Consider the following 23,366-nt stretch of genomic DNA (forward strand, 5'->3'; position numbering starts at 1 on the left):
GTTCTATACTAACGATTTCTTCTAATGACACACTTCTAGTTATAAAGCCAATAATCACTAGAGATGAAATTACTTATATTCGATCAGTTAAATGGATAGTAAAACAGTTCGATAATGCGACAGATATGGCGCATTCTGTTGTGTGTTCATACAATGTTACTGGCGAACAGTTAGCTTCTATTAGCGGTTGTAAATCGTGGCAGTTTAAATGTAGCGACCAAAGATGTATCAGCGATCATCGCGTATGTGATACCAGACACGACTGTCAGCACGGCGAAGATGAACTCAATTGTACGAATATAAGTTTATACAGCCAGTTTAAATGCTATGATGGTCAGCAGGTCATATCAATTAGTGGTTTCTGTGATTTCATACAGGACTGTGTGGATGGTTCTGATGAAAACTCATGTTTTCATCCCCCGTGTTCGTCCGAACAATTTCGCTGCAAAAGTGGTCAATGTGTCGGTAGGTCTAACCGATGTGACGGAGTTGGCGATTGTTATGACGCTTCGGATGAAACGGAATGCACTGCCCAACTGTGTCAAGGGTTTCTATGTATCAGTGGAGACTGTATCAGTTCTCAATTGTATCAGGATGGAGTCGTGGATTGCAGTGGAAGCCTTGAGGAAGACGAATTAGTAACATCAACTAATGTTACAGTGAATCCCACAGTTCAGTGCAATAATGTGAACCAATGTACAACTAACTTCACAAATCTTTGTACAGAATCCGATGAACAAAGATGTTCTTTCGATTCTCCTCATTGTTACTCTAGACGCCACAGATGTATTTTAGAAAGAATGACAAACGGTTACCCAGTTTGTAGATATCTTGAGCACGTATTGAGATGTGAAGAATTTGAATGTCCAGCTGGTACTGTAAAATGCCCAGCATCGTACTGTATACCAATCAGACAGGTGTGCGATGGTCAATCAGATTGTCCTAATTCAGAAGACGAACAAAACTGCGGGACATTTTCATGTCCAGGAATGTTTAAATGTGGCCTCGAAAATCGATGTATTCCGCAATCCGAAGTTTGTGACGGTGTGGTCAATTGTAAACATACATCTGATGACGAGGCTTTCTGCAACGTCACGTGTCCCAGGGGCTGTAAATGTCAAGGGCATTTGGTTGATTGTGATGATACTAGTTTAACAACTATTACTAATCTTTTTACGGCATCAACTCGAGTTTTAATTTTGTCAAATAATGGAATTCTTCTAAGCGTGTCAAAGTTTTCTTCGTTCGTTTATCTTCGTATGCTCAACATCTCATCCAATGGATTGTCGTACGTAATGCCAAACTCGTTCTCAAATCTGCATAATCTGCGTACGTTAGACCTGACATATAACAACATAACATCACTATCCACAAATACATTCGCTGGTTTGTATAGTTTGAAATATCTGTTCATAACCGAAAATCCGCTACGTAATTTAGCGGACGATACCTTCCAAGATCTGAAGTCCCTTAACGATCTCAATCTTCGCGGAATGTCCTTATTAGTGCTCGGTAGAAATATATTTAGAGGTTTATCTGCATTACAGTCGTTGAATATCAGCGATAACAAAATGCACCATATTTCACGATATGCTTTTGCGGGATTACCCGAACTTAGAATACTCGATATGACCAACAACTCTAAATTCCTTTCTGCAGAAAGAAGCGTCTTCGACAATCTGACATCATTGGTCTCCTTGACGTCTGATGCTTACAAATTCTGCTGCTTAGCGCCAAATGTTGACCAGTGCCTTCCCGAAGCCGATCAATTTTCTTCCTGCTCTGACCTGATGGGTAACACGGTTCTCAAAGCGATCATCTGGGTCATCGCTTCATTCAGTTTCTTTGCCAACAATATCGTTATTTTATTTCGTTTTCGATCAATTCTACTTACCTCAGTAAAGCGTAACATATCTTCCGACATCCTTATCATTAATATCGCGGCTTGTGATTTTCTGATGTCGATTTATCTATTTTTGATCGCGGGAGCAGATTACGTTTATAAAGGAATTTATTTCCTACATTCTGAGACATGGACGGACAGCTTATTGTGTAGTTTTGCTGGCGTTATGGTGACTATTTCCTGTGAAGGCTCATTGACGTTTCTATTTATTCTAACGCGTCATAGATTCTCAAATATCGTTAATCCATTTTCTGGAAGCCCGATTACATCCCCGAGATACGTGTGCATTATTTGTGTTGTATGTTGGTTATCTATAGGTACAGCTTCTACAATACCGCTGTCCCAATCGACTTACTTCGGGAATAATTTCTATGGCACTACTGGAGTTTGTTTACCTATGAATTTGATTTCAATCGATGTCAATGCCTGGCAATATTCATTCGCTATTTTTGCTGTATTCAACTCGGTCATACTTGCTACGATAATGGGGACTTACGCGCAAATGTACAGACTCGTATCCGGAAGCAGGTCTGGTTCGGGTAGAGCTGATCCCACCGAACTGATTTTGGCACGCAGGAGTCTGGTTATAAATCTGTGTAATCTTTTTTGCTGGCTGCCTTTAATTACCGTTCAGTTTTGTGCGTTATTTCAGGTAGAAATACCGAATCAGGTGGCGGCTTGGCTGGCGGTTCTTTTCTTGCCGATCAACTCGTCCCTCAATCCCCTTCTTTACACCATTCTAACTATTGATGTGAAATCCATACAGGCAAAAACAAAACGCCTACGACATTGAATAGACTTACGTGAACTAAAACACGACCATCATGAGTGCCAATCCTTAAGAATAAACTACGGAATTCTGATACCGACGACTCGTGAGCAACGCGACAATAACGAGGCATTGTTTAAACTATCAACAAAAGAATATTCGATAGATCCATCAACCCAGAAGTAATCGACAGTAATAGAATGCGAATACGAATACGAATACGAATAGGATACGAATATTTATTACACTCCAACCATTTCCATGTTATATGGAGGAAAAAACAATGTTTACAATTACATAAACCATAATAAAACGCATTTGAAACTTAATAAACTGGGCTCACACTTATATACATACAAGTACTAATTACGATACATATAAAATACATACGAATACGAATACGAATTTTTATTACACTCCAACCATTTCCATGGTTTATGGAGGAAAAAGCAGGATTAAGCTCAAAGAGGGCGCCATCTACTGGTCACTCCGCAGTGCTCTTTTGATTTTCTACGTACCCAGTTTATTTCAGATTACTTTTCAATCGAACTATTAAAACTAACCTTAGTGCTTAGTGATACTTCTTCGTCATCCGTCAATACATCAATAACCTCTCTAGTACTACTATTGCTGGTACATTACGTTCGGCGAATCAGTACAAATAAGTTGTACCTACAATCCGTTTGTCCAGTTTTGGAGCCAGGAAGATCACAAATTCTCGTGGTGTGCGCCTACACTTCGGAACCAATTCGATGAGTCGGAGCGGATCAAACTAAATATGTAATTTGTCCAATTCTACAAGTCTCGCCTGTACTTTTCGGGATCTAGGGAGGGGGTGAATTGGGTGCTGGTCCAAATAAGATTGTTACTCTTATGTCTGCGAAAAATCTTTAAAAGGGGCTTTATCGTATAGGCTAAATAGCCTACCTTTTCATCATCACAGCAGTTCGACATGCTTGACTCGGATGGGGTATGCCTTTCAAATTCGCCGGCGAAAAATGCGCCAGTTTTTCACGAGATAGCATCGTCAAGCGCAGAATCAGAAATACTCTCTCATCCACTTATGAACTCGTTCTGATAACTTCCCACATGTTTGTTGAATCAAGGAGATGAAATAAGATTGTTGCTTCGCTGCCTCGGAACCAGGACTCTGTATCATATAGGTCTATGACGCCGTATATGCTAGGAGCAATCATCGATATGATTGCTCCTAGATATATGTTAGTGCATCCGTATATGTATAGGCGCTATGCGCTAATGTCTATTTCAAAATCAAAACGTGTCTGGGTGGGTGGGTACACAGGATCGTAGAGCGATGGAGATCACTGTGGAGACCTCACTACAGGACTGGGTGGAAGAGTTACCATGGATTCAAACCGCTGGAGATATTCGGAGACTTAATCATAGGGTTATTTGATCTAATAAACCTTCCTTATCTTACTGATCTTACTTAATCAGGGCCCGGTTCCACAGTCGTGAGTTAAGATTTGACCCCGAGTTATTTTCAATGTTTGAAACATTGAAAATGAACTAATCTTAACTCAGAGTTAACTCTATCCCACAACTATGGAACCGGATCCAGGAGGTTTAATCATACTTTCCAAAGACTAGTCAGGTACAGGATCCTGGGCCAAATCTTTGATTTTATACCCCCGGCACAGGCTCCCGGACACGCGGCCCCGGGCGCTGGCCGGGTGCCCGATTACACTTTTGCACTTGAATGTGGATTCGAAGAGATCTAATATGCGAATGTGCCGATGAAAAACAACGCACCTGATTTGGCTTGCGCCAAAGAAACCTTGGGCGATGTAATGAAGAGTTTTGCACTGGGTTTTGCCGTGCCGGCGGGAGGCAACCAAACCCTGGTAGCGGCAACCAGTCTAGATCATACCCGCCGCGGTTACGAAAACATGATCGCAAGTATCACGAAAGGTCGTGGCGTACATTCTGTAGTGGTCATGTGACCTTACAAAATGGCGGATGACAATCTATAAAAATTGAATAGAGCGCATCTGTTCTCTGTTGGCGCGCGTGTTCTTCTAGCTGGATTGCTACCGGAGGATTGGACCGACGAAATGAGTTTACGTAGGATATTTTCAGTGAGACGGCGAGGGCTGCTAAAATTTGCGTTGATCGTTTTAGCGTTCTTATTCATTTATTTTTTCCTGAAGAAAGACAGTCTACGAACTGGTGGTGCTGATGTCGATGGCGAGCTGGTTAATCAGCGGCGCGATAGACCGTACTACGAGCGCTACAAGAAGAAGATAGGGTCGAGTGTACAGCGCGGGCCGGGCGAGGACGGTCGGCCCGTGCTGCTCACCGGGAAGGAACGCGCGTTGGCCGATAGTTTGTTTAAAGACGAGGCGTTTAATCGAATCGCGTCGGATAAAATCTCTCTAGATCGCACCATACCCGATACAAGAGATCCTCTGTAAGTATTAATTTCAATAATTCAGCCTTATAGAAAACGCGCCAAATTCTCTACAGACAAGGTCAAGGATGGATGGATAGTTACCTAGTCTAATATCTAGCCGTTGTTTCTCAAAGAACGACGGGGGTCGTAAAAGTTAAGGGGACCGTAACAACGTCTGGTATTCAGACTAGATAGTTACCTAAATTTAATTGTTGGTTAATCGCAATTCGATGGGCTTCAGGTAGCAACTGTCTTTAGTGGTATGAAAATCAGTGGCGTTGGAACTGTAGGGACTGAAGCGCAGCAATAATTTACTGAATGAAGTTTTTTTTCTTTCTAAATTCTGTTTTCGACGAAACTGAAGTAAATTTGCCGCGGCAAGATTAGAACCTGTCGAAAATATAATCGGCTATTCTAGGCCGCGGCAATCAAAAATTGCTTCCAACGCGTCTGCAAATATCCAATCGAAAAACTTAAATTACTGTCTGGTTACCGACTCGGCCCTCTGGTTTATTTTTCAACAGTTCGAAAAACTTAGAAAAATAAAATTCAACTTGAACTTAAACTCGCATTCTATTGCTCCGTATAACAACAAAACATCGAAATGCAATTTGTGAAAAATCAGGATTTGAACCCGAAGTGCTAAACGGACGGGTCTACCTGCGACGACCCGACTGTATTTTAGGTGTCACTAATGGTCTCATCGAAACGATCAATACGTCGAGGACTTAAATGAAGTAGATTGAATTGATCAACAGTTTAAGAGCTCAAGAAGAGCGATGACTTATAAAAATTATGTGACATTTCCTGATGACGACTTTAAGCGAGGTAGGCTGTTCGAAATTAATGGCCCATTTAAAGAATTTGCCTAAATTTTCTAAACTAGTTTCGGTGAAATCGACGTTAGAATCATTTGTGTAGCGTATAATAGGCCTACGCTATTATACGAATGTTTGATTTCACAGCCTGCGCCACAGGTTTACAAATCGATAAATTCAATCTATACGACATAAACAGATGTTGTCGAAAGTTTTCCGTATCAATTGACTTGAAAGGTTTACAGTTGAACAAACATCGCTCGTTGTAACATTGATACGCGGCCTTCTAGGCCTTTAAAAAGACTGATTACACATTTGATTATCAGGCAGCAAGCTTTCAAAAACTGATCGCGCACGCCCTTCGCACACGCATTTGCAACTACACACGAGACATTTTAAATCGAAAATGAACTAAAATCACCGGGTAGTAGACATTTCATCAGCTCAAAAGCTGATCCAGTGTACATGCCTCATAGGCCTATGTGTTAAGGACTTCGCCTCAGACATTTTCAATTGAAAATGAACTACAAACACCAGACATAAGACATTTTATCAGCAAATTTTCAAAAACTGATCATCCAGTGTTTTCAATAAGAAATTAACAAGCCAGGTCCTCTTGAAAAACAGGAGGGTCCCATAATATGTCACAGCCCCTGAAACGAAAGCTTGTTTGAAGTAACAGGCGGGTCCTTTACAAACGACAGACGGGTCTGGGACCTGGCTCTTATTGAAAACACTGGTCATCCACACTTAACATGGACTTCACCTGAGGTATTTTTAATTGAAAATGAACTACAAACACCAGACATAAGACATTTTAGGCTATCAGCAAATTTTCAAAAACTGATCATCCACACTAACATGGACTTCACCTGAGGTATTTTTAATTGAAAATGAACTACAAACACCAGACATAAGACATTTTAGGCTATCAGCAAATTTTCAAAAACTGATCATCCACACTAACATGGACTTCACCTGAGGTATTTTTAATTGAAAATGAACTACAAACACCAGACATAAGACATTTTAGGCTATCAGCAAATTTTCAAAAACTGATCATCCACACTTAACATGGACTTCACCTGAGGTATTTTTAATTGAAAATGAACTACAAACACCAGACATTAGACATTTTATCGGCCCACTTCTAAAAACTGATCCAGTACACGTTTCACATGTGTTCAGGACTTCTCGTGAGATATTAACAGCTGAAAATGAACTACAAACACCGGGCATTGATTAGCCATTCGGCCCTACATCAGCAAATGTTCAAAAACTGATCGTCCACATTTCACACGCGTTCAGAACTTCACCCGAGACCATTTTTAATTGAAAAATGAATTACAAAGCACGAGATGCTAGATATTTTAAAAGCACACTTTCAAAAACGGATCTTTCATACTTCACACTAATATGGTCAGTGTCTGAAGGGCACTGCGCAGTTCCTGACAGCAGGTTGATGCGTAGTCGCAACGCAGTGATTTAAGATCACGGCCAATCCGCTAATTTTTGACAGGTTCTAATATTGCCGCTGCGAATTCACTTCGAACACCATTCAGTAAATTATTACTGAACGGCTCTCACCGCCGCAGTCGCTACGGTTCCAACACCGCTGCGATGTAAATGGCTTATATTTGAGGTCGAGTTATCCTTTTAATATGTAACATATATACGTAGCCCCCTCCCGCGCGGTGTATACGCGATAAATAGATTCGTTTCCCGAAGTTAATACTCCCGCGAGTCGTCAGTCGAGAAAAATCTATACACGTGAATACGATTCCCCGATTGCTCGGTAGCTCGACAGCTGGCACATTGACACCGACGACGACGTGGGGTTGTTTTCACTACTCTCTCACTGTTTGTAACACGCGGCGGACTGGATTCGGCGCGCCACGACTACTAAACGTCTGTTTCGACTTTTCGAGAGAGAGGACTTCGGGTGCCGTAACTCAGTCAGGTTTGGTGTAATACACATCTGATTTCGGTGTTATGGTCAGCATAAATTGGCCGCTGACGGATCTCCATTTTTACTTCAGGTGAATCAAGAGAAAATTGACTCCGTTTCTTGAAATGAATTGAGTTTACGATTATTTTTCTGACCCCCTAAATACCGAAGTCACACAATGGAACCTCATTACTACGAGCTTCGGGGACCAGAAAATATGTTCGTTATAACCGATAGTTTGTTATATCTAGTATGGAAGTAATTGATATCGTCCTGTTTGGGACGAAATTCTAGGTTTATAGATAAATCGTTAAACCGAGGTCGTTAAAACGACGTTCCACTGTAGGCCTAGTTTTAAAATCATCGAAAATCACGGTTTGTAGGCATGGAAACACTATATTGTTAGACAATCAAATTATGGAGTCACTTTTCTGAGGATTCAGCCCGATTTCGAAGAAGGCTTTTTGGCAATCCTTTGGCAATCCGTTTTGCCCTGTATTGAAGTTCAATTAAAGGGCAGAGCGGATTAAAATTCGATCATTTAGTTCAACTGCCCAATTGTGCTCATCTTTTATCACCGATATCAGGTAGGCCTATGTACAGTAGAACTCGCTTAACCCTTTCAGTGCTGACTAATCAATACCCTATAGTGCTGGAGATAATTGGAAATTTTGAAAAATTCCACCCTAGTGTGTTGAATAACAGGAATACCACTAAAGTGCGTCTACCATGTGGCGCAGTGTATCGTTAGTTACTAATATTTCACTGTGTTTGACAGGTGCTGCCATCTTTCAATAGAGATAACAACTAATTACATCAATACACCGCAGTGCGTTGTACTAGCAAAATCCATCACAGATTCATACACCGCACTGCGGTGTATATGCGCTGAAAGGGTTAATTCGGATGAAATATCTAATCGATTTAACATGGAACTGGGGGCAGTCCCTAGAAATCCGAATCAAGTGAGATCTACTGTAAATACCTGATATCGGTGATAAAGCATTAGCAAAATTGGGCGAAGGGAAAAATGGATTGCCAAAACAAGGAGTTATGGAACCCGGTGTCCTTTCAGCCGAGTTGAAATAGACGTAGAATTAACGATTGAATCGCGCCACCGAAACAACAAACAGAAATAAAACCTGACTGAAACTCGACGCACGAAATGACTTCACGCGGATTATTTTCCGCTCGTCGGCGACTGGAGCTGTATAAATGGATCGTCATCGTATCGGTTTTTGCTTTTATTTATCTGTTTATGAAGAGCAGACGCGCGGCAACGGGCGTCGGGCACCTCCGCGACACGCCGTACTACGAGCGTTATCTGCGACGCGTGAAGTCCGGCGACCGCGGCACCGAGCCCGGCGAGAACGGTCGGCCCGTTATACTGAACGGGCAGGAACGCGCGTTGGCCAATAGTTTGTTTAAAGACGAGGCGTTCAATCGCATCGCGTCGGATAAAATCTCTCTGGAACGCACTCTACCCGATAATAGACATCCTCAGTAAGTCAGAATAGATATCTCGGACGCGGCTTTGTTTAAGAACTTATCATTAACCCTCTCAATGCGACAACCCCGCAGTGCGGCGCGTTAAATGGTGATGGAGCTTGCTAGTGCACCGCATTACGGTGTATGGATGTAATTAGTTTTAGCGCCACCTGGTGTGTGATTGTGGCTTTACTATGAAAAATTCACCGATTTGTTGCAATGTTAAAATACAACACCGCAGTGCGGCGTATAAAATGACGATGGAATTCGCTAGTACACCGCATTGCGGTGTATGGATGTAATTAGTAATTAGTTTTAGCGCCACCTGGTGTATGATGGTGGCTTGTCTATAAAAATTTCACCAATTTGTTACAATGTTCAAATGCGATATAGAGTTACTGCTAGGATTCTTTAGGAACTCCTCCCTCTCTTCTGCTTACCCATGTCTCCTTCCTGAGTGATGAAAGTTACTGCATTCTGGTTACTGACCGGTCCAGTAACTGACTAAATGACAGTCGGGTTACTGGCTCAGCCATCAGGCTAGTTACTGACTAAACTGCATTCCGGTTACTGACCGGTCCAGTAACTGATGAAACGACAGTCCGTTTACTGGCTCAGCCATCAGACTAGTTACTACTGACGAAACTGCATTCCTGTTACTGACCGGTCCAGTAACTGACTAAACCACAGTCCGTTTACTGGCTCAGCCATCAGGCTAGTTACTGACTAAACTGCATTCCGGTTACTGATTAAACTGGGAAGGGCCCCTTGGCTATAAGGAAATATTTTTAGTAGAATTCACCGCCTAGGCCACTGTTATTCTTTTACCGAAATGGGGAGAGACAATCGGCCTATAGTATACAATATCTGGTAGATATTATTAGATATGTGGTCCCCTATATTTGTTTACGATCCAACATTGTGCCCCTTTTGTTGAAAAACTGCCGGTTGAGCTTCTGCCCCGGTTATAAGTTGGCCCTATTTCCCCAAGAAGCACATCTTGCATGTCGGCATCTTCCCTTTTGAAAAAGAGTGTCACCCCCTTGAACTTGAACTCCACGCCCCCTTATGGCTGGTACTGTAAAAGGTAAAAAGTACTTGGGTACCATTTTGAAACGCAGATAACCAACTGTGTCTGTTATTGTGTTACGGATCTAGCAAAAACAATCGAATCAGTGTCAACGTCTGTCCCTTCTGAACATCAGTTTCGGTCGGCATCTGTCACTTGATGTTATCACTCATCAGTTCACTCTACTGAATCTATTAGTATAAAACAGAGTTTTATTGACGACGATTTTTCATTTGCTGTGCTGAAAATTGCATGTCGATGCGTGGCGTCGTTTGCAGTATTTAGTGCTGACATGTGAAGATAGCGCCCTCGTTTTAGTAACATGTGAAGCTCCCCAAAATCAACCGTTAATCTTTAGATAAAGGATATTCTGTTATTCGGATTATCTTGACGAAAAAAACGTTTGTATCAATATGCAGATGAATTTTAAACAATTCTAATTCGCATTTAAAACGCCATACATGTCGACCAATATTGTGTAGTATATAGTTGAATTCGAACGCTCGCTATGATCCTGTCTATGCGTCAGTTGAGTTTTATCTGTTTACAATCTAAAACGAAGAATTACCGGTAGATTATCAGCGGATCATCGGTGCTGGTAGTGACGGCTGGTGCGAGGAGATAAGGCAACTGCGAGATATCTCAGGGGAGTGTGAGACATTGTCACACCAACCAGTTAATTCTAACCAACATTTGAGTAACTGGCCCCTGCTGTGTAAATTATGTTTTTATCTTTTTACATTTTCATATCTTCCATATTCTTTATCGTACTAAATCGAGATACATGTGATGATGCAAAACCGTCACGGGGGTGCAATAAACGTTGATATTTCGTAAAGAATTGTTAACCCTTTTAAACAGTGCTGACTAATTATACCCTATAGTGCTGGAGACCCTAATGTGTTGAATAACGGGAATACCACTATAATGCGTCTACACCGCAGCGCGGTGTATCGTTAGTTACTAGTATTTCACTATGTTTGACAGGTGCTGCCATTTTTCAAGAGAGATAATTATTAATTACTAATTACATCAATACACCACAGTGCGGTGTACTAGCAAAATCTATCAAAAATTCCACCCTAGTTCCACCTTCAAGAGAGATAATTACTAATTACATCAATACACCGCATTGGAGTGTACTAGCAAAATCTATCACTGATTTATACACCGCACTGCGGTGTAGACGCACTGAAAGGGTTAATGATATCGTCTGTTTATATTTTTAGATGCGGTGGAGTGACGTATCCCGAAGATCTGCCTTCGTTGAGCGTTATTATCATATTCATCAATGAGGCGTGGTCTCCGTTGTTGCGTACGGTGCACAGCGTCGTCAACCGCACTCCAGCTCGGTATCTACACGAAGTTTTACTAGTCGACGACACCAGTGATAAAGGTAAATAGTCCGAGCTCTTTAACGCTTTCAGTACTGACTTAATAAGGTTTAGTTTGCTGAATAAGGGGAATACCACTATAGTGCGTCAACACCGCTAGTTACTAATATTTCACTATGTTTGACAGGTGCTGCCATCTTTCAATAGAGATAATTACTAATTACATAAATACACCACAGTGCATTGTACTAGCAAAATCCATCACCGATTTGTACTCCGCACTGTGGTGTAGATGCACTGAAAGGGTTAAGGGCTACCATAGGTCAACCTTTGGCGACATTGTTCCCTGTGACCACTGACCTAAGCGGCTCTTGTGACTCTGCCAGCGACGCCAGTCACAATGAGTCGCATGTGTTCTACTTTCTAGGACGCCATCGTCATGATTTCCTCCCCAGGGGTGGATCCAGGGAAACTTGTCAGACTTGTCCAAGTACATCGAATTTGTGAGTGCCCTCTCATGGTTTGTAGCCAACTAATCTTGAAGTCTACCAAGGGCTATTTAGCGCTACTTTTTGGAAAATATTTGTGAAATTCCCTGGTTTGTGCTCACTTTCCACAAAAATGTTGTCGAGTGTTGAAAAGTGCTAACTTATTGCTTAAGCCTTTATGCTACGATCCATGTCAGTTGTTTTGTCAAAAACCGAAATTTGGTGCATTTTAATGTGGGTGTGTGTCTCGAAGTGCTCTTTGAGATGTGACGAATTCTTCAAAAGCGCATGGATCTGCCCCTACTCCATAATTCCCCGTCAAATTAGTCATCAGTTGCTCCATGAATTTCCCTAGAAAATCATCAAGTTCGCTGTGTCATTCGATCTAGGCCCTATGCGTGGTACTACGGCGCAGGCAGCCCCATCTTTTCTGAAAGTTTAATCTCTAATTCGTCTGTGACTCGGGAATTTTCAATTCAATTTTTGCAGAGCATTTGAAACAGAAGTTAGACGATTACGTGAAGGAGACATGGCCGGAAGGATTCGTGAAAATAGTCCGTCTGCAAAAGCGACATGGTTTAATCCGAGCTCGACTCGCCGGAGCTAGAGCAGCGTCCGGAGATGTGATGGTTTTCTTGGATTCACATTGTGAAGCAAACGTACAATGGTAGGTATTCATTTTTTTACTTCTTTACGATGCCAGTAATGCTACTATGGCAAGTGAGGATCAACCAGGTGCCGCTAGTTTACAGTAGCACATCAACTACAGCTGCGATAGAGTATTCCACTTTCGGCAAGTGAGAATTCACCGGGTGGAACTAGTGTGCAGTAGGACACAAACAATTCTTGCAATAGAGGATTCCACTTGTGACAAGTGAGAATCCACCAGGTGTGTAGTGTGAGTGTGCAGTAGGATATCAACTACTGCAGCAAGTAGATTGCACTTATGGAACTCAGATCCACCAGGTGGCACTAGTGTGCAGTAGGACACCAACAACTCTTACTAGAAGATTCTAGTAAGTTTCTAGTTCAGCGAGAAGATTAGCTAGAAGGTTAGCTAGAAGATTCTAGTTCACTTTTCACTTGTGGACAGTGAAGATCCACCTGGTGTCGCTTGTAGTTACATCATTTCTTCATCAATTTCAAAGTGTGCTAAAAAATCCCTGATGGACTTTTTTGCGGAAAATGTATTTTTGCACCTTAATTTAAAAAATTTTGTGGGAAGGCTTCGAAACTCATGGGGGCTGTTTAGTGATTGTCTATGAAATGCACATTTTGCTGTTTTTCATATGGGTCCTTCTTTGAACCTCTTGGCCCGGTTTTCATCGATAATTCATTTTTCTCGTTATAGGGCTGAACCGTTGTTGGCGAGAATTAAGGAGAAACGCTCGGCGGTTTTGTGCCCGGACATTGATCCTATCGACGCGAATACTCTATCGTACGCCGGCTCCGGCTCCAATTCGGTCGGCAATTTCTGGTGGGCTTTACATTTCGGCTGGGAGGCCATTCCACAACACGAACGAGACCGTCGAAAATCACCGATAGAACCAATCAGGTAAGAACAATTAGCATGTCAATGTGCACTCAGGAATTTCACCATGTAGTGTCAATTACTCCTCAGAAAATTCAAGGTCAAATCCAAGTTTATCACGACACCAAATAGCTCATTTGCTGTTTTTTTCCACGCGTTACAAGTTCGTGTTATTTTATCGTAAATGATCAAGGCTTTTATACGATGTAAGATTTGATGAGGTGGGCCGCCAAAATCGTGTCCATTTGACCCCCGAAATTCATCCATACTTGCTTGGATTTGAAGTGAGCGCTCAGAACTGCAATTTTCATACTCGAAATACGCGAGAAATTGAAATAGGAGGATGTTGATTTCTGTTCGGTATTTCGAGGACTTGGGTGTCTAGTTTATTGTAAGCTGTTGGGTTCTAATCCCACTATAACCATTTTTGTGCAGCATACGAAAAAAGTGCTGGGCGGATTCGGGCGGCTTGAGGAGTAATAGGCAGGACGGATACGGGCGGCTTGAGTGCTAATGGGTTAATGATGAATTTCACAAATTTTTACATAATAGGCTTTTGTCATATAAACTATTCCCCACGTGTGAATGTGGTTACTGATATCTGGTGTTTAGTTCATTTTCAATTAAAAATGTCTCGAAATGTTATGAAATGTAGACAATTATTTTTTATTGTACAATCAGATCGCCTACGATGGCTGGAGGTCTGTTCGCCGTCGATAGGAAATATTTCTTCGAAATTGGGGCATACGACGAAGGCATGGACATTTGGGGTGGAGAAAACCTTGAGATGTCATTCAGGGTAAGTCATCGTTAAAAATGGTATTGTAAGAGAGATTGTAAGATATTGTAATGGTATTGCAATGCGGTGTACTAGCAAAATCCATCACCGATTTATACACTGCACTGAAAGGGTAAAGTCTAAGCCATAACTATGCAACCGACAACTGGAAATAACTACTGCAGCGATTGAAACTGTCCAACCATTTCCATGGTTTGCGGAGCAAATAAATACTTTCGTTTACAAATTATTCACATCTCGAGACTGACCGTTATGTCATGCCACAGGACAGGTGGCATAACCATCATTACGCATTCCTGACTACGAGAGTGATGGGGAAAAGAAATAATTGTTTCTCTCTATTCATGTTTTAGATTTGGATGTGTGGAGGATCGTTAGAATTCATCCCGTGCTCTCGAGTCGGTCATATTTTCCGATCCAGTCATCCGTACACATTTCCAGGTAGCGTTTCACCTCAATTTTAACCCTCTCCCATTTAAGGACGACGTATTATAGTTTTCTCTGGATGGTAACGTATGTTTATGGTTTTGTTTCCGCGCAGGTCGTAAGGATTACCACGGCATCAATTCGAAACGTTTAGCCGAAGTTTGGTTGGACGAATACAAACGGTTGTTTTATACGTTTAGACCAGATTTAGTCGTAAGTACTGCTATAGTATAGAGGGGGAAATGGGGGATGAGAGCGGCGGAATTTGACCACGAGTGGCTGAGATAACAAGAGTTGGCAGTAGAGGGGAGTAGATGAACCTAGGCGTCCTCAAAGGGGGTCGGAAGGTGCAAATGTCACTTAAAGCCATAGCGCCCTTTTTTCATATGAGGGAAAAATTTTTTTGGGATGAATTACGTAACCTTGTTGGTTCCAAATGATCCGAATTAAGCGTATTCTACTATACCTAGAGTGCGGCTGCGGCTCTAAGTTCTATGGAACAAGACTATAATGTACGTATCGCAGGGACTGTATGATGGCCTAGTGGATTTGTTCGTTTTCAAGAGAAATTTGACTCTCCCCTTGAAACCTGGGGATACCCGTGATGAAGGGTGATAGATTTCCGGAGTTGTAAATTAGATCCAATTAGAGTCAAAAAATGAGTCGATTTCAAAATAATCCTAAATGATAATAAATTTATCCTACTGCACGAAGAGTCAAAACGTTCGAACCTTACCTGAAAAGATAAACCGCCTGCTGAATGATGCGTCGAAGAAACTAAACGAAATATTTTCGTTTTTCTTTTTTTTTTCAGAATAAAGACGTCGGCGATCTAACGGAGAGAATCGAATTGCGAAAACGTCTGAATTGTAAAAGTTTCAAGTGGTATTTAGATAACATCATACCGCAGAAGTATATCATCGATGAGCATTCATCAGCCTGGGGTATGGTAAGTACGATCTTGGGGGGGCTTTACTTTTTACAGATGAATAATCTTAGTCAATTCGATGCAAAAATCTAACTTAATAACTAATGTCGATGATACCGCCCAGAATTATTTGCTGCGCGTCTGCCCCTGCCTCCGCCTGGATCCGCCCTGCCCACTTTGGACTTCAGTGATCTATGTTGTGGATCACCAGGACACGGGCTGCAGTCGTATATATGCTTGGAAAAGCAGGGGGTGGATCTAGCTTTTCGGGGAAAAGGGGGGCACATTACTCACTTGGGTCACTACTTACATATGGGGCAGGATCTAGGTATGCTACTTTTGAAAAAAATTTTGAAAAACAAGATGCACGCCGAGCACTTTCCTGGTTGAAATCAGTAATGAAATATGTTCACAATTTCGCCATTCCCTAAACGAAAAGTTTTGGGTAGAATATTCCAAGGTCTGCCGATAAAAGGGTGTGTGCCGCCCCGCGCACCCCGTTAATCCGCCACTGAAAAGTGTCGTTTAAGTCTCTTACAAAAGTGCATACCGTACTTTTACCTCGACCTTACTACTCTCACAACCACCGCTGTAAATCAGCTTCTAGGCCTCATTTACTTATAAATACCCCAACTAAAATTCGCCCCTCCGTTGCGCAAAAAAATGAATATTTTCGGAAGAGGTTCTCGTTTAAATGGTAACCGTATTGATTTCAGGTTCGAAATCCGTCCAGTAATCTGTGTTTAGATTTGTTGCAACGAGACGAGAAACTGATGATTAAAGTCGGAGTTTACGCCTGTCAGAACGGAGCCAGTTCGTCGCAGGTAAAAATACAGCGGAAACCGCGGCAGCCTCTATCGAATACCCCGATGACATCGCGCCAGGGATGAAAATCTTCCGGATTTCCGACCTTTTCTAACATTTTCTTTATTCCTGAGAACAGTGTAAATCACCTCAATCGCTTTAATCACCTAAATCGCGGGCGTCACATTGGAGCACTCTGTAGTTAGGAGTGCTCCTTAAGACGGTTTTCGGCAGTTGTTAGCACAACTGTGGAGTCGGAGAAACCAATATGGCGTCTCATTCAAAAAGTGGCTCTAATTCAGGCCCAAACTATTAACATTTTGACCAAAAGGAAGTAAGTTCTTCAAAAAAATTCTGTTTTTTGAAAATATTTTCCGACTTTTTCAATATGGGACGTTTTCATCCCTTCATCCCGCGCGCGTAGCCAGTTTAGTCTTCGGGAGTGGAAAGGGGGATTTTCACGAAAGTGGGCTTTTCGTAAGGACACCGAAGGGGTGTAGTTTAAGTCAGTGGTCCTGGGAGTGCTCCCCCAGAAATTGTTTGAAAATTGGATACAATTCACAACTTCTAGCATATGAAAGTGAAAGTGGAAGAAAACTTTGCTTCTTTCCCGCAATTTGGCCTCAAATGTGATGAGTTTCCAAGATGTTTTGAATAAGAGCTAAAGAAAAAGAGAGTCAACAATGAGCAAATTGAAAAAAATTTATGATCAAAATCTCTTCAGGCGGATATGAGGGCGAACCCCCTCGATACGGGCCTGGACATCATGAATTGAATATCAATTTTGACTTGTATAAAAGACCGAAGAGATTGAATATTTTACAACTACAATTCTTCTTGATCAGTTTGGATATTTATGAAATTAGCTATTTCACTCAGTCTAGCATTGTCTTGATCAATTTTATGATGTCGAAAGCTGGATTGCACTAAGTCAGCCATATTTCTGAATTGTTCAAAGATCAAATCACTACTACCTAATATTCATTTTGATGATGTCATAGGGGGGGATTTATTGAGGCAGTCATCATTTTCTGCAGGTTTCCAGCAAAGATTTAAGTCCTTAAACTTTTCAGTTGTAATTCAATACATGTATATGAATGACAGAAAATTTGGCAAATTGTGGAAATTGTCCCGAGTTGGAGTCCCTGTTAATTGAAAAAAGTGCGCTTACATTTTTGTAGATATTCATGTATAACAGTCAATTTTCGGAACTACGTCGGGAACGGGCGTGTCTGGATACAAGCGGTAGCCGCGAAAATCAAGATGTCGATTTGGTCGAATGTCATCGTCAAGGAGGACATCAGAAATGGGTGTTCAATAAGGTACAATCTATTCTCTAACGTAGATTCAATCCCAATTTAACCCTTTCAGTGCTGGCTAATTAATACCCTATAGTGCTGAAGATAATCTGAAAATTCTGAAAAATTTCCCCCCTACTGTGTTGAATAACGGGAATAGCACTATAGTGCGTCTACACCATGGTGCGGTATTTCGTTGGTTACTAATATTTCACTATGTTTGACAGGTGCTGCCATCATTCTACAATAATTAGTAATTACTAATTAAATCAATACACCCCAGTGCGGTGTACTGGCAAAATCTATCACTGATTCGTACACCACACTGCGGTGTAGAGTGTAGACGCACTGAAAGGGTTAAACTTCGAACTCGGTTCTCAGGTTGTGTGGGTTTAATTTGACACTGAACCCAGTTCCACGGTTCTATAAGTTTTATTTAAATCTGAACCCAGTTCCCAGTTGTGTGGGTTAGATTTTATTCTGAACTCAGTTCCACTGTTATGTAGGTTTAATTTCATTCTGAACCCAGTTCCACAGTTGTATGAATCTTAGAACAGTTTCACAGTTGAGCAGGTTAACTCTGATTCCGGGTTTAATTCAAAGATTTTGAAAACTTCGCCCCAAATGCATATATATTGTATAACGGGCATAGCAAAGTACGTCTACATTGCGGTGCAGGGTATCTTCAGTTACCAACATTTCACTATGTTTGACAGGAGCTGCCTTCTTTTAATCCTTTCAGTGCTGGCTAATTAATACCCTACCTATAGTGCTGAAGATAATTTGAAAATTCTGAAAAATTTCACCCTAGCGTGTTGAATAACGGGAATAGCACTATAGTGTGTCTACACCCTGGCGTGGTGTATCATTACTTACTTATATTTCACTATGTTTGACAGGTGCTGCCATCTTTCAAGAGAGATAATTAGTAATTACTAATTGAATCAATACACCGCAGTGCGGTGTACTAGCAAAATCCATCACTGATTTGTACACCGCACTGCAGTGTAGACGCACTGAAAGGGTTAATAGACATAAAAACTAATTGCAAATTACATCCATACACCTTGCATAGTCGATCAATTTATACACCGCACTGCAGTGTACGTAGATGCGCTCAAACGGTTGATTCCATCAAACGTGCATTGAATTGTATTGTTTTATTATTTACAGGAATCTGGCGGAACTCTGGTTCATTCTTCCGGTAAATGTTTGGATGCGTTCGGTTTGAACAGCAACGAAAACGTGATCGTGAGGACGTGCGATGGCTCGCCGACTCAGCAGTGGGAATTTCAATCTTACAACGAGAATCCTTTGATTCGCAACGTACTATAATGATAGTTTTTCAAAAAAAAACCTTTTATTCGACTGGCACCTAGTAGGCATACGTACTTATTAATCTAGAGATTACGTTAAAGCCTCGTATGATGAAGTAGTCTTAGGAACCATCCATTTAGTACGTACGCACGATATGGGGAAAGGGGTCTGTGTGGTCCGCATACAAATGTCTACATTGGTGGGAGGGGTGCGTGGCTCTGCTTACGGTAAGCAACTTATACCGGTGATTATTTGCGCACTCTATCGCCCGGAGGATTTTACGTTCTCTGTCGTGTTCTTTACAATTTTGAAATGATTACTGCGACATCGACGATTTTCTTTGCTCTATTTTTGGAATGGATACTCGGTACCATAGACGCCACCTATCTGCTGAATACAAAGCTAAAACGCGTTATAAAAACACAAACGTCCAATTTTTATACAAACATGTCGTTGTAGCATGCCTACTGGAGGAGGTAAAAGTGAAAAGTACAGCTGCGTACAAGGGGTGAGGGGGAGTGAAAAATCGGCGGCAGCTTTTGCCTACGTACTAAATAGATAGTCCCTTAACCCTTTCAGGGCTAAAACATTGTCTCAAATGATTTAAGTGTAACGATTCTTAGAGTCAAACTGAACCAAGAACCGAGGAATTGGTTTCTAGTTCCGCAGTTCTTCGTTTTAACTCGGAGTTGGTTTTTAAGTCACAATTTCACTGAGATCACAACTCTCGAACCGGGTCCAAGGGCAAATCGAGGGGGGATGCTTGGGGACAATTTCCTGATCGTATCGTTCATTTTCAAATGCTCGGAATGCTTGAAAAAGAGACTTAATTTTCAAAATTTTCCGGGGGGCGGGGGTGACCAACAGAGCGCCCACCTCCTTGAAAATCCTGAACCTACCACTGACTGATATTTGGTATTATTCATCACACCGCTATGCAAACTTTACACAAACTTCTCGCCACAATTTACAATTTTGTTGTTATTATTGTTGGTATCCACTATTTCTTGATGTTTACTATCGACATTTTTCGATGTTTACTGCTGGGTATACGTTTTGAAATGTTTATTTTATAGGATTTATTCAACTCGACTGTGTTCGTCCTGTCTATGGTTCACTGTAATGAATCTGGAACCGATTTTCCGGGGGTTTTTTCGCTTTCATGCAATTATCAATCGGCAGCCCGTTTCAGACATTCTCCGTCGTAGCATAAAATGTCTAATATCTGGTGTTTGTAGTTTATTTTCAATTACAAATGCCTCAGATGAAGCACTGAACACATGTGAAGTGTGGACGATCAGTTTTTGAAAGTGTGCTGATAAAATGTCCAATGTCTGCTGTTAGTAGTTTATTTTCAATAAGAAATGTCTCAAGTGAAGCACTGAACACATGTGAAGTGTGGACGATCAGTTTTTGAAAGTCAGCTGATAAAATGTCTAATATCCGGTGTTTGTAGTTCATTTTCAATCAAAATGTCTCAGGTGAAGCACTGAACACATACAATGTGGGGAAGATTAGTTTTTGAAATTCAGCCGATAAAGTGTCTTATTTCTAGTGTTTGTAATTCATTTTCGAACAAAAATATTTCACTTGAAGCACTGAACACATGGGATTTGGGAACAACCAGTTTTGAAAGTGCGCTGATAAAATGCCTAATGTCTGTGTTCAGAAATGTTAAACTCGAATTTTTGGTGAAATTGACATTGGCTACTTCATGGTTTCAATGAGGACAACAATTCTTTTTCGTGAAACTGGGTCCTGGTGTTCGTTACAAACACCAGACATTAGACATTTTATCAGCGCAATATCGATCAATTTCAATTGAAAGTCATGAACAAATGCGAAGTCTGGATGATCAAAAATTGAGACCACTGCTACGAAATATTGGATGTCTTCGCAGGCTGCAGATTGATACCTGTGTGTAACATAGACTCTACTCTATCGATATTGATAATTATGATAACGATATATTAATTTATTCATGAATTTCCGCTCTGTAAACTTTTATAGTTTGTCTGTTAATGTTTTTATCATACGTAGTTTGTATGTAAGTGTGTATACGTATTTTCCACTGAGGCTGTTCTAAGTCTTCACTTGTCTCTATTTGTACAGATTTCAAATAAAACACGATCTTTAATTTACTAACAACGATTCATTTCGTGTTCTCTTAATAATTCAGCTTCGGAGAAGGATGGAAGATAAATTGGCTGCTTCAGATTCGTAGAATCATAGGAAGTTTAGATGGGCTATTTGAGGAACCCTCTGGCTGGGTCAATCTTCTGAACAATCATGGGACTGAGGAATCGTTTTTTGGCAATGCTCAAAAGATGGGCATCCACAGTGAAGTTGAGGAATAGCAATGCAGCTAGGGAATGCGCAACGGTTGTCCAAAATCCTCCAAAGGGTGGAGCTGGCGATAGTGTGAATACCAGTCGTAGTAACCGGTTCTACAAACCGTTGTTTGTGGAACGACGGCTAGGTTCTAGACTAAGCAGGCGAGTGCTCTAAATCCTCCAAGAACCTTAGTGGTCGATGTATCACGAGTTAATCGCAATCGTAGATCAATGTGGATACAGCCACTTCCAGGACTGTGTGAGGGTAATCCACCGTACATAGGGTTGAGGAATTTCTTTGGAAATCAGTCGTGGTGGGAAATGCCCAAAGGCTGGACTTTCCCTGCTTGGCAAACCAGGCGGAGTGTACTCTATCAATCCATCACATCTGAGTGATTACACTCAGATGTACTTATGGCCAGGTTCTCTTTTGGACACTCTGATTCTGTCAAGATGGTCGTGTTACGATCTCTAGAATCTGGTTTGACGTTTCGGAGCCCTCTGCATAGAGTGCTTCCTCGCAAGGGAAATCGCAGTGGAGTTGGGGAATGCTCAAACATCGTGGGGGCGAACCATATCTGGACAAACCTTTATGCCATAGCCTCATCCCCAAACATGTATGAAGCATTGGAACGCGTACATGTGTATAATGAATCTTGTGGATTACCGTGACTTACTAACGAGTTTCGGACAGGAGATAATTTCGGCTGATGGGAATCTTGATGTCTAGGATATCCCCATACTCGATGAGGCCATTGATTCCAAGCATTATGAAGTTCTCCTGGTTAATCGAATCTGGGAATTAGGGTTGGGTACCTACTTGATTTTATACCAGGACCCATGGTGACTATGAAATGGATAGTTAGGCTGTTGGACCAAAAAGTTATTAGACTGGTGATAAAGAATAAGTTATCACTGTTCTTGTTCGAAGCTACTGAATAAACGCTGGTGTGGTCTGATCGCAACTGACCTCAGAGTTTAAATTTACAAGCATAAGCTGAGCACAAAAAAATGACGCGCCTTCGCAGTTACCGCGAGAAGTGTGAGCTATAATTTAGAATAGAATTCAACACTATCAAACCTGCACCTCGGGGTAAGACAAAATATACCAGCGCGCATTGAACAAATTGCTACTTGCAACATGGGTACGTGTATAATACTGTGCTGGTAAGTTCAGTCACATACGACTTCACTGCGATCAAGGCAGTTACGTTGAAATAGGCCGGCTGAGGAGCCGCTAGAAAAATAATGTCCGAACGCGATTCAAACACTACTGCCCTGCCAACCGAGAGACAACGAGTCTATCGCGGAGTTTGTGACTGGGCCCAGGCTACCAGTCCAATCCGCTGGGAACTTGAATTTAGCGTTTACGCGTACATTTTCTTTTACGGACCCGTCACTATATTGGGCATCGCTTTGAACATCATGACGATTTTAGTCTTGAAAAAGATGAACGAAGATGTTTACTATTTACTCAAAATTCTCGCTATTTTTGACATATGTTATTCGATAAGTGTGTTCGTCATGTACCCTCAACGCGCAGTTCACATAGGCATACATTTGGGGGATGTCATTTTACGTCTCGACGATTGGCATTTTGGCTGGGAATTCATACAAATTTCGTTTGGACCGTATTTTACGTTTCAACAGACGAGAAACTGGTGCGTTATTCTTATCAGTTTTGAAAGACTCGTAATTAC

General features: G+C 41.4%; 1 protein-coding gene across 1 annotated transcript; it reads left to right on the forward strand.

The window, feature by feature from the left end:
- Positions 1–4,637: 4,637 nt before the first annotated feature.
- On the forward strand, positions 4,638–21,481 carry LOC141911816 (putative N-acetylgalactosaminyltransferase 9). The gene is made up of 11 exons (XM_074802872.1): positions 4,638–5,103; positions 11,638–11,804; positions 12,720–12,897; positions 13,582–13,785; positions 14,443–14,560; positions 14,914–15,001; positions 15,102–15,199; positions 15,801–15,935; positions 16,631–16,738; positions 17,900–18,040; positions 19,190–21,481. The coding sequence occupies exons 1-11, from the start codon at positions 4,748–4,750 to the stop codon at positions 19,349–19,351; spliced, it is 1,755 nt and encodes a 584-aa protein (XP_074658973.1). The 5' UTR covers positions 4,638–4,747; the 3' UTR covers positions 19,352–21,481.
- Positions 21,482–23,366: the final 1,885 nt, after the last annotated feature.

The sequence above is a fragment of the Tubulanus polymorphus genome, chromosome 10 (assembly GCF_964204645.1).
Source record: "Tubulanus polymorphus chromosome 10, tnTubPoly1.2, whole genome shotgun sequence".
Taxonomy (NCBI): Eukaryota; Metazoa; Nemertea; class Palaeonemertea; order Tubulaniformes; family Tubulanidae; genus Tubulanus; species Tubulanus polymorphus.